Consider the following 12,291-nt stretch of genomic DNA (forward strand, 5'->3'; position numbering starts at 1 on the left):
GCAGTATCGATACTTTCAAAGTTTGCGATAATATCGATATGTTTTCTTAATATCGAAAAATGGTCACACTTTGCGTTTGCAATTATTAAAAAATGAAATAATTGGGCTTTTGGTTTGGTCTAATTGGAAATGTGACAATGAATCAGCTTGCAGGCAGAAAACGTAAGAATAATTAATAAAATGTAAATGCAAGGCAAGTCAAAGTACAGCTTTCATGTTTTAGGCATCGCGTTAATTGCAGATTTTGGCTCCGGGAAAGGAAAATAACAACATGGGAACCCCAAAAAACTCAAAAGTGTAGAAATGTTTTAAGAAGGCAAAGGATGGCAAGACACAAACCAATTGGAAAAGAATAAGCTCTCTTCCATTGCATTCTGCCTTTTATAAGCAAAACAGATGAGGAAGCGTCCTACAAACAACAATGGATGATGCACTAGCTGGATTTGTGGCCACAAGCATGCAAGCTTTTTTTTTAATCTTGAGAAGAGCTTCATCCGCAGTACGGATTGCCGTACTACATGGAAACATGCCCAAATGGGGATAAGATAAGTAGATACATACATATGTGTCTAACAATAGGAAGACAGCCTTGCTTTGAAAGCTTAAATCCATTGACAATTTGGCCATCAACACCGATTTATAGACCACTTTGGAAAACAATTAATGCAGACTATTTAAAAACTGTTTTGTTCTTGAAATCATCTGCGAATTCTATATGCTTTAAACGGAGAAAGTTCTACAAAAGTAGCGACAGTATTGCGGGAAAATAAGCAGAGATCTTCCCGAACCAGCCATTGTTTAAACGGAAAAAATGAAACATCTATCAAAAAACTCAAACCAATAATAAACCTTTGGAATAATAACAATCGGATTCTTGATTAAAATTAAGACCCTTTAATATATTGAAAGGTACAAATTGTTTTTATTTTATTTTTTTCAATAATATTTTTAGTAACATTTGTATATAAAAATTTTTTTTATAAAAACTACCACAGTAACATTTGTATATTTTTAGAATTCCAACAACTACGTGTCATTTCAAACGCTGGCAAAGAAGTCCACAGAAAGCTGGACCGATTGTTCATTCGAATTCTTCACCCAAAGGGTTTTGCTAGAGTTATTTGTTCTAATCGTTCAAGGACCTCAATCAATATGCCATTAACACAATTGTTTTATTTATGTATTTTACTTTAAGCCACCAACTAACTACTTGGCAAATAATGGTTGCCCCTATTTGTTTGAATATGATATTGTTTAAATATATTAAATAATTATAAACAACTAAACTAACTTTGCGACTGACAGGTTTTTCAATTTAAGAAGACTAATTTAAGCTAATCTTTGCGAAAATTTGAAATATTAATTTTTGAGGTTTAAATTTGTACTTAATTATTGTACTTAAATTAAGAATTTGTCAATAAGAATGTAATGGCTTACACTATGAGCGAAAAATGACTGAATTAGATATTAGTAAAGTTAAGGGTTATGACAATTTTTAATTCAATTGTTGGTCAATCTGCCTATTTTTCTTAGACTATACTTTGACCCATTTCTAATCGATTTCTAAATTTAGTATACATATTAAAAAAATGATATCAAACACTTAAGAATATCGAAGTTAATGGACAAGGAAAACTCAATTTAGATGCAAGTCATTAATGTGAAGTTCATTAATAATCAGAATAAAGAGCAAAAACAAAAACTAAGCAATAATAACTTTTATTTTATATCTTAAGCAAAACGTTTTTTAGATGATTTTTGTTGCAGTGTAGCCGGATAAACGAAAGGTTATCGACGCCTGATTCCCAAATCGCTGTAAACCAGTTGTGTTTTTTAACGCATCAGATGAATTATCAGTGGGTTAAAGTATTATTGTCATTGACCCCGATTTGGTGCATCAATATTATGCATGAAAATTAACATATGTATTATATTATATCACAATTTATGGACTTAAATACTTTTAAATTTTATTTAAACTGTTATTGGAATCGTATAAATAAATCTTGGTTATGTTCTAAATATATAGATGGCAAAGTTTGTTGCATAGACTGAACGTTAATAGCTCAATTCCGAGAGCAACTTCAACTGGAATCCAGATCCGGACTTGGGCGAAACTGGGCCGCTCTGGGCCAACTTCGAGATAGCTTTTTACCACAATTCAGCAATATAACGGGGTTTCTCTGGTACCTTTGTTGTTTTAGAATATTTTAAGAGTCAAAATCTTTGAACTTTTTTTTTTGTACTTTATTTCAAGGATAAATTGAATGCTTAATCAACTCTAGGAAATTTAATCCTTCAGCGGTGAAACACCGGTAGTTGGACGGCGTAGAGGTTGGGCCAAATTAATAGTTCGATTGTTCCATAGCTGCCTCACCGATTCTGCGGTCACTGTGCTCGTCTCCAGATGTTGGACTACCTGAATTTGGCCATTCTTCAGCACGGCTATTTGACGCGGTCGAATGCCTGTGACCAGCACTTGGCTATCGCCTCCCAAAGGACCCGCCACTAGGAGCAACAAAAGGAAGGCCAAAAGCATTTCTTGTGGTTGCTTCATTCGCATGAATGGAGCATCCTTATGCAGTGAGTTCCGCTTTTATATATTTCGCAGATTCATATGGGGGAAATGTTCATGTAGGACAGGTTTTTAAGACTTGTTTAGTGGTTCAGAGACCTTTTTTATAAAAGAGAAAGCTTTCAGTAAATTAATAATAATTTCACCAAATTAAATGTTAAATCTTGGTATTTAACACTGGCTTTAGGTAGAAGGTCCACCAAACTCTGGAACTTGAACGAGATGATATATATTTACCTATGTGATATCTGATGCAACTAACAATTACTTCAACAAAATAATTGAGAGTAATTTGTTTAAACTCTCTTGATTACCGATCGTAACGAGACCAAATTCGTAATAATTTGGAGGCTGTCTTGGTCACTCCTACAAGCACACGAGCTCTTTGGCGCACCTAGCGGTCATTTCAGCATGGTGAAAACCATTTAAACATAACATAACTTGCCTATTATTCAACCGATTTCTATGACATTTGGTAGGAAGTCACATACTGATAACCGATAATACTATACCAAATTTGATAACTATGCATTAAAAATTGTAGATATAAATTGCAAAACAATTCGGGGTTTACCTTTTGAAAACACTTTGTTCCTCCATTATGTCCTTTCTGCATTTTTACACCTGAATGACATGTGGACAAACTAACAAGTTAGCCCAGTCCCCATAACTAGCTAAAGTGGTAAGAAAGGTTGGGTCTAAGCAAGACTTGACGGTATAATTTGACTGCTGCATAAACTAGCGTCAAAATTGACATATACACACACAACTTCAGCAACTGAGAGTGTGTATGTGTTTGTGTGTGTGTGAGTGTGTCATACCTAGACATTTGGGGAAACCAGGTTGGGCAGACGAAAGCTATGCGCATGCCAGATACAAACTACGCCAGCGTCAACGGATGCTGCGTCAGACACCTTCGTCGAGTGTTGGAAGGCAAGCGTGCCACAATGTGCGGCAGTTGGGCTACAGCACCAATCCTAGACACTGATAGTGTCAGCGGCTAGCAGAAATTCATTTTTAGCTAGTAATTCAAATTTCCAATTTGATTAGCCATTGAAATTCAAAACAATATTTAGTCGTGAGTGTGGGGACAAAAAGTCTCGAAAATCCCGAAAATGTTGACTCTGAAACGGCCTGTATGGCTCTTTGCTTGGTAAGTAGAAGAATCTACAGGACCTTGGAGAATTTGTGAAAAACTCTTGCTCAATTAAGACTTTTCTGCGTAATTCAAACGGCCGCTGTTTATTTTCCGTTTCCTAATTTGCATGTCAATCCCTTTGTAAACTTTGAACGGGAAAATTGCCACAAAGAAAAGTGCATTATGCCATATTTTTTAACACACATTTCTATGTACATACGTACATATGTTTATGTGCATAATGTATATACATACATACGTACATACCATGCCAATAGCCCATGCACGAACAAGTGTCTTTGTCTGAGTGTGGGCATACGTAATAGTGTCAATCTGCCTTATTTTGCGAATCAAGCAATTTTTGACGCCGGCTCTTACACACGCGCCTGGCTAAACACTGTGGGTCGACAGACAAGTGGAAACCTGCCTCCAGTACGACATCCCCGTCATTCGGTGCAAGAGACAATCACTCAATCCAATAAGATTTCCGCATACCTCTCATATCACTTGAACTGAAAAGTGTCTCTCCTCCCAATTTTAATTTATTTGTCAAATGGTTACTCAAATATTCTCCCCTTTGGGGTCATCAAATCTTATCAAAATAGTCTAAATAATTTAGTTTATAATTTAGTCAATGAAAACGATAAACGAAACTTTTGATCCATTTCTATTTCGATTTTTATGTTATATATAATTGATGTAATGAATGAGAAATTGAGGACAAATTGCTCCCAAAAGTATGCAATATGCTGGAAAAGTAGGTTGATTCGAAAATTCTATTTATTCACAGAATATTTCAAAACTTGTTCATTGGTTTCAAAAAGGGATTTGTTGTATCGTTTCAGTATCTAAAGTTATTGAAAAACTTTTATAATTTTAAAATAAACTTTACTTTTGAAGTAAACTTCATTTACTAAATCATTTCTTAATATATATTAAGTAAACATATGTATTAATATTCTCAGTAAAAAGTTGTAGGTTTTTGGGTAAAACTTATTGAGTTTTACTGCATCCACCGATAGCAGATGCATATCTTGGATTCAATATACTGAATAATTTGTATCCAAACTGATTGATTTTGACTAAGTCTGTTCACAATATGGCATAGCCTTTTCATTATCAATCATTCCACAATTTTCATTTCATAAGAAAGAAAATTAAGCTTACAAGAAAAAACGATTTCATATTCCGACTGCAATTAGTCGTGGGTACATTAAATTTACACTCAAATTCCAAAAGGTGTGGGCCAAATGGAGGTGCTCCCAAAGTAGAACGAGCCAAGGATATGCCCCCAAGACAATCACATTTGAAACAAATTCTTAATTGACATCTTTTATGTGAATGAAATGCTGCAAGCGCTTGACTATGAAATCGAAGACATTTACGAGCTCATCGAATTCATTTCAATCTTACATGTCTCAATTACAATTTTCCGTTTCCTCTGCACCTACAAACAGACTACCTGGCCTGGTCCAAATCACTTAGTTAACCCTACATGAATAGCAGCCCATCAGCAAGCGACAACTGCCCCAACTGTTGCAGGGGGCAAATGTTACCCTGAGGCATGCACACACACTTAGTTTCAGTCAGTCACCCACCTGAATGCTGCCTCAGTTTCAGCCTCCGTCTCAGTATCAGCTCCAGCTCGTGGTAGTCATGAACTAACACACTTTTGATTATTTAGCGTTCCAAAAGAAGGGAAACAAGCCAACTGCCTGCGGCCAGTAAACAGTATGAATGTAGTCGTGAATAGCATGTGGCGAACATCATAATCGCAGTCGTGGCAAGTAACTCGGAGAATGAGTGCAATTGAGTCGTGTGTGGACCAAGAAATTAAGCTGCACCCCAAAAAAAAAAACCACAAAAAAAAAAAACCAACATTAAAATCAATATCGAAACGAATATTGACATATATCATAAAATGTGAGGCCATGACACATAATTGCAGACTATGAGATACTTTTCATTAGGAATCATCACACATAAAAGTAAAGGGCACCATTTTTTTGGCTATTGATTTACGAAACATGCCCAAATCACAATGGCACATCTATGGGGCTAGGCCTATCGCTCACACGGGAACAGCATAAAACATAAAATGATAGAAGGGGAGAGAGACAGAAAGAGAAAGACGGTCTCTGGTTGCATTCCCATAACAAGCAGACAGTAATCCATCATATTTAGTGTGAGACCATTGTCTAATTTTCAAGGAAAAGGACCAAAACTTACCATACAAGACACTGCCAACGGGAGACTTATTAAACGAGCTGCCATTGTGTGATCACCAGCATTTTCATTCTTACCCTAGTCCCACCTACTAGTGTTATTTTTATACCCTTGCAAAAAGGGTATATTAATTTTGGTCAAAAGTGTGCAACGCATAGAAGGAAGCATCTCCGACCATATAAAGTATATATATTCTTGATCAGCACGACGAGACGAGTTCAAATAGCCATTTCCGTCCGTCCGTCCGTCCGTCCGTCCGTCCGTCCGTCTGGATCAACGCAAACTCCTCCTAGACCGTAAGAGCTACAGAGCTAAAATTTTGCATGTAGGCTTGTATATACTGCAGGGGTTGTATATCTCGGATACAAACGGCAAAGTCACGAACAGTGACTTTTTTTAATAACTTCGTTATTTTCTGAGCTATTGTCGTGAATTTAAATATTGGTGAGTTAATTATACATATAAACGACTATGCCAAATTTGATCAAGATCGGGTGACTATATCATATAGCTCCCATAGAAACAATCGATGGAAACAGTGACTTTGATCAATATCTTTTCAATGCTAAGATTGTAGGCCGTTCTTTCGCAAACTTTAGCCTTTTTAGAAAAAACGTTTTTCCATTTTGATGGCTATAGGTAAGGAAAGAGTTACCAAAAAAGTTGCAAGGGTATACAAACTTTGACGCGGTCGAAGTTAGCCCCGGCCCTCTGCTTTAAATTATATTTTCGCTTTCGTTTGCCCTGCAAAAAGTTCGACTTTTATGTGCAAAACTTTCGGGATATGAGCGGGTAAGGACAGGAACTAGACCATACTAGAAAAACTACCAACAGTCGCTTATACTAAACATGCATTGTTATAGACGTCGTCCATTTTCCATCTGGCTGCCTCTAAGTGCGCATATGCACTGTGCCTAGGTCCCCCCCTCTGTCTCTGTCTCTCTATTCACATAGTCAGCCAGCATTTTTCTTATAATTTTCCAGCTCAAGTGTTTAATTGCTAACACCACATCAAGTGAGCAACAACAACTAAACACGGGGAGTATCTTAGAAAACAAAAAAGCACCCACTACACAATAATTGCAGCAGAACCTCTACCTCCTGCATATGTTGTGAAGGTTGCAGTGTCCTTTGCCATGCGAAAGTGCGAAAACTACACAATCTGACTGTAAAGAGTTCCTTTCAAATGTATATGTACACATAGGCAGTACCCCATTTCGACTCTACGATACTCTAACAGACTTACAGTTGTCATTAGACCTTTAAGGCCAAGTGCTACATTAAGTTGAGAAATAAACCACTTGTAAGTACGAAACGAAATGTTTCTCAAATCCAATAAATAGGCCATGAAAGCATACTTTTTAAACAGTAAGTTTGGTACTTTTATTGATATTATATAAATTACGCGTCTTAGTTACGAGTCTTCTAGTCAAGGTCGAAGCCTTACCATGATCTTTTGGTCGTACTGTGGCCGATCTTGAGAGTAGGTCGCTCTTCCGGTGAAGTCAGCAGAAACGGGTTGGTTACAAAGGTTAATAGAAACGTGCTTATGCTATGTGATAGAAAGTTTGTATTGGGTCAAGTGTTAAAGTGCTATAACTTGATTGACGGTGTAACCACGATCTCCTCCATTTGGTCACCCAAAAAACGATGATAGATTCATGATGTGACAAAGCGATAAATGAAGAATATATGTATACACATACATGTAGAATTCCAGGTGAATCGGCCGATTAAAGCATATCATTAAATTGCTATTATTCCAAAGAAAATAAAGTAAGTCGTCTCGCCGACTTCTCTATACCATGCACCAAGTAATATAAATGTTTTCAATTTATAAGTTTTAATTTAAAATATATAATTCGCACATATTGACAACTTATATTAGTTTGACAAATTTAATTTAATTGCCTTAGCTAAGCAGTTGCAGGAGACGATAGCTTTTTATCGAACCACGAAGGCGAAAGTTTACATACCAAAGTTGGTTTACTCTAACACTCAGTTCAGAGTGGGAAGGGGGCGGGACGAAACTTTGAAAGAAACTTCATCTATCTGCACACTACAAGTGACTATATTGCGAGTTTGTTGGCTTTATCTCTTCTAGTTTTTGAGATCCAGTTGTTTATATAGACGGACTTAGACCGACTGACAAGGCTAGATCGGTTCAGCTGCTGATGCTGATCAAACAAATATATACCTTTTAGAAAGTATCGAGACAAACACATTTCAAGTTTTTCGTTAAACTCAAACTAGAAGGGTAGACAGGGCACAATAAAGATCTCAAATTTCTATTTGAATTTGTTCTATCCGATTTTCTCGTTTATTTTATTTACAGTTTCATTGTGTATATTAGTGTGATTGGATGGCATGGAAGTCAAAGCACACCCACGCCTCCTTTTATGGATCAAATAACCCCAACGACTGCTTCATCGCCAGTATTGAAAATGCCAAAGATTACCAGCGAATTCCGAGCCGGACGAATATACGAGTCATTTCGAGCTCTGCCATCGGTTAAGCCAACTCCGCAGATGCTGACCATGCTAAGTAGGAGTCGGAGTGTACGTTTTGCCAATGGCTCAGAACCGTTCGCATACCGTTCGATGTCTGCGGATATGCTTAGCCGGAATATTTCGATACTTCTGGAGAACCTATTAAAGCATTATGAACAGTCACAACTGCCAACTCATGGACAGGGATTGCCAACTGTGGTGCGGACTAATATACTTATTCGTAGCATGGGCCCTGTTTCAGAACTCGATATGGACTACTCAATGGACTGCTATTTCAGGCAATATTGGCGCGACAAGCGGCTGAGCTTCAAGGGGCCCATTAAGAGTCTGTCCCTCAGTATCAAGATGCTAGACAAAATCTGGCGACCGGACACATATTTTTATAATGGCAAACACTCACATATACACACGATAACCGTGCCAAATAAACTTCTCCGACTGGACCAGGATGGTGGAATATTATATTCCATGCGGTAGGCTTTTAACAGTATTACCTAATTTTAATATATGAGAAACAAATCTGATCTCTGCTGCAGTTTAACCATCAAAGCTACTTGCCCCATGGAGCTGAAAAACTTTCCAATGGATAGACAATCCTGTCCACTCGTCATTGGAAGCTGTAAATATAAATGACCAACCAGGTCATTTGCTTCATATAAAGGACTTGAATTTTGACCTCGTTCTTGCAGATGGCTACACCAACCAGCAATTGGTTTACGAATGGAAGAACCAAGATGATGCCGTTTCCTTTGTGCCGGGCATGACCCTTAACCAATTTGATCTGATCAGCATGATGCATCGCAATTTCACATCCACCAGACGTGAAGGTGACTTTTCCGTTTTGCATGTTGCGTTCAATCTTAAACGGCATACAGGCTACTTTCTAATTCAGGTAAAATCAATTACTAAAACTAAATACAGCGTAGTTATTCGAAATAAGTACATTACCTAGAAAACCCAATAAACCGATTCATCTAAAAGTAGAATATTTGGGTGTCAAAAACGACCCAAAATAGTTATGACAGGCAGTAGAAAACAGTCCGATCACTCCGTATTTGAATCAATGAATTAATAATCTGAGTATCTTTTGTTTGCCGCTTTTCCGACATTAAAATTGTAAGCACTGATGAAACTGTCCATGCTCTGGTCCTCGGTAGATGAGTTGTCTAAGTGGCCCAGTCAATTAGGCAACTGAACAACGAGGATCCGAATTTGAATCCCAGGCTAGTGTATGGATGTAGTTTTCGTGTAAGCCGAAAGCCTTAGTTGGCAGTGCTTGTAAAACATAGTTAGGTTGATAGTTTGCAACTTTATTCTATACTTATTATAATAATAATAGTCCAAGTTCTGCCTTTTTTTCTAAGCCCTGCTGAAAATCCCCCCGCCACACCGTTAGCCTTTTTCTAACGTCAATATTTTAGGCATTGATGGAATAGAAATAAACCTCTATCGTAAATAGTGCAAGGTTGTACTTAGTATTTATGAAAATGTCCCTGCTTTACCGTCAGTTTTGTAAGCACTGATGAAAATATAACTACCCCACCTTCAAAACCTTGTAAGGCATATTGTAAGCACTGATTTGACTAAGTAAGTCCTCAGTTAGCTCGATTTAGTAGGCAAGAGTCTGGGTTGGTGGCTCAGCAAATAGACGTCTTGCAATGAGACTTGGGAGCGAGTCCCGATGCTTTTAATGCGATGTGGGTTTTGAATCGTTTAAACAGAAATATTAAAGTATGAGTACTAAGCTGCTTACTTTTCAATAGTAAGTGGTCACATTTCAGCTTACTCTCCCTTAACACTAATTGATTACGTTATAGCTTACTTTTTTCCAATAGTATTCGATTACTTTGTAACTCATTTTGTCAGAAATAACCGTGTCTGTAATCTGTAAATTCATTAGGCAAACTGCGTTCCTTATGCATTGTCAAACTTTATGTAGGTTATATCCAAAGTTTGCGCCAGACTTAATGAATTTATTTGTATTTTCTTATTGGCAATTGAAGGTCTACGTGCCCTGCATTCTAATTGTGGTACTGTCGTGGGTCTCGTTTTGGATACATCGTGAGGCCACCAGCGATCGCGTAGGCCTTTGTGTGACAGCTGTCCTAACACTTTCGACCATTAGTCTGGACTCCCGAACTGATCTGCCAAAGGTGAAGTACGCCACAGCGCTTGATTGGTTTCTCCTCATGAGCTTCCTCTACTGCATTGCCACATTATTGGAGTTTGCGGGAGTCCACTATTTCACTAAGTTGGGGAGCGGCGAAATTCCCCGCGTGGATGACGAATGGGAGGATATTGGCGCAGTCAGTCTTTCTGAGGCCCATGCTAGTGACACGGGGGCAGATGCCAGTCACGTGGGTGTCGAAAGTGATGATCACCAGGACGATATTAGTGAAGGGATTAATTCTGACAGCGATGTTTGTGTGTGTGCTGAGCACGATGTAGTTGGACTTGAATGCGAGCTACCATTACCAGCATCACTGAATGGGAATGCCAGCACTTTTCGCAAACGCAATGCCCTCATCTGCCCCATCTACAATGTACGTTTGTATGCTACTTACACAAGATCTACTTACACTGATGGCAAACTGTGTTTTCTAACTATTAACAGGATCCCTATATTTTTCCCAAATCTACATCTCACGCCTCGACCATGGAGCGAACCACCCAAACCGAGCCACCAGTAGTGTCACGTAAGCACCAAGTTTGGCTCTGCCTCAAGGGCGACAACAAGTTTCGAAAGCAACGCGAACGAGACGCTGCCGCCGAGAAGAGTGGCCAAGGACGTGGGGCCACCTATGTGAATAGGGTCTCCCTAATCGACCGAGTCTCACGCATCGCTTTTCCCATGTCATTCGCCCTGTTTAATCTATTGTATTGGCTGGCCTACGGGATGTATAAAAAGGAATTCTCTTGGTCATCTATTAAAGCGTAGAGTTTTACCCACTGTACTGCGAAACATACTATTGATTATTATTATTTATCCAGTTCCAGTTGCACACATTAAAAATACATACAAATTTCTACAATTGGGTAATAATCTCGCCTGACTTGATGAAGCAAAATAAAATCATACATTTGTTTAAACTTTTAAATGTGTAATCTTGAACTTTAAAGAATTGAAGTTATCTATAAGAACATAAAATGCAGGTAAACCCTTAAACAATGATATGATTCAAAGTAATTCCAAGTAATGGCAAAATAATTTTACCAAATATTACTCATACGCAGAGTATGACAAATAAGCTCACCTCAAGGATTATAAAACATGTTTAGTTAAATTTGACAATTGAACTAAACTAATGATCAATTAGAATAGATAAAACACATAACAAAAATTTCTTTTCTCATTTGTTCTTCAGCATTTTCAGCATAAAAAAACAAAAATACAGTTTGGCTAAAACTTTTTATACCCTTGCTGAGGGTAATTCTAAATTCGTCAGATGTTTGTAACGCACAGACGAAGACGTTTCCTACCCCATAAAGTATATATATTCTTGATCAGCGTGAGAAGCTGAGTGATATAGCCAAATCCGTAGGTGCGCGTATGCGATTTACTCAGCCGTCTTAGTGGCTATATTGTTGTGCTTTTTGTTACCTGCGTGGAATCAAGTATGAAAATCGCCCAAATCGCGCCACTATGTTGGAGTATCCCCGTGAATCCGTTATGTAATAGTTTTTGATATAAAACATAATTTCGCAAAATTTTAGAAAGATCGACTGAATAGGGCATCCCGGAGAGAAGAAAAAATAACCCGATCTTCATTCGTTGAATTCAAAATATGAACTGATTTTATTTACAAAAGTACGAAGTTTATATAGGAAATCTTAGGCTCTAG

At 37.7% G+C, this 12,291-nt stretch overlaps 2 protein-coding genes and 1 long non-coding RNA gene across 3 annotated transcripts; 2 read left to right on the forward strand and 1 right to left on the reverse strand.

The window, feature by feature from the left end:
- The first annotated feature begins 65 nt into the window (after window positions 1–65).
- Window positions 66–1,706, forward strand: LOC111519639. The gene is made up of 3 exons (XR_002724422.2): window positions 66–162; window positions 224–909; window positions 1,016–1,706. It is a non-coding gene; the product is annotated as an uncharacterized LOC111519639 (long non-coding RNA).
- A 584-nt stretch (window positions 1,707–2,290) lies between these two features.
- Window positions 2,291–2,539, reverse strand: LOC6652903. The gene has a single exon (XM_002075364.1). The coding sequence runs from the start codon at window positions 2,537–2,539 to the stop codon at window positions 2,291–2,293; it is 249 nt and encodes an 82-aa protein (XP_002075400.1).
- Window positions 2,540–3,588: 1,049 nt separating this feature from the next.
- On the forward strand, window positions 3,589–11,482 carry LOC6652904 (gamma-aminobutyric acid receptor subunit alpha-6). Its single transcript, XM_002075365.4, has 6 exons — window positions 3,589–3,728; window positions 8,275–8,922; window positions 8,986–9,068; window positions 9,139–9,341; window positions 10,453–10,992; window positions 11,064–11,482. The coding sequence occupies exons 1-6, from the start codon at window positions 3,691–3,693 to the stop codon at window positions 11,385–11,387; spliced, it is 1,836 nt and encodes a 611-aa protein (XP_002075401.4). The 5' UTR covers window positions 3,589–3,690; the 3' UTR covers window positions 11,388–11,482.
- Window positions 11,483–12,291: the final 809 nt, after the last annotated feature.

Source organism: Drosophila willistoni (genome assembly GCF_018902025.1).
Source record: "Drosophila willistoni isolate 14030-0811.24 chromosome XL unlocalized genomic scaffold, UCI_dwil_1.1 Seg142, whole genome shotgun sequence".
NCBI classification, from domain to species: domain Eukaryota; kingdom Metazoa; phylum Arthropoda; class Insecta; order Diptera; family Drosophilidae; genus Drosophila; species Drosophila willistoni.

Excerpts from the sequence above, each read along its gene's own strand:
- LOC6652904 (XM_002075365.4), top strand. The coding sequence starts at position 3,691 with ATGTTGACTCTGAAACGGCCTGTATGGCTCTTTGCTTG. Across the intron at positions 3,729-8,274 it reads CCTGTATGGCTCTTTGCTTG|TTTCATTGTGTATATTAGTG; the intron begins GTAAGTAGAAGA and ends TTTTATTTACAG. Across the intron at positions 10,993-11,063 it reads TCATCTGCCCCATCTACAAT|GATCCCTATATTTTTCCCAA; the intron begins GTACGTTTGTAT and ends AACTATTAACAG.
- LOC6652903 (XM_002075364.1), bottom strand. The coding sequence starts at position 2,539 with ATGCTTTTGGCCTTCCTTTTGTTGCTCCTAGTGGCGGGTCCTTTGGGA.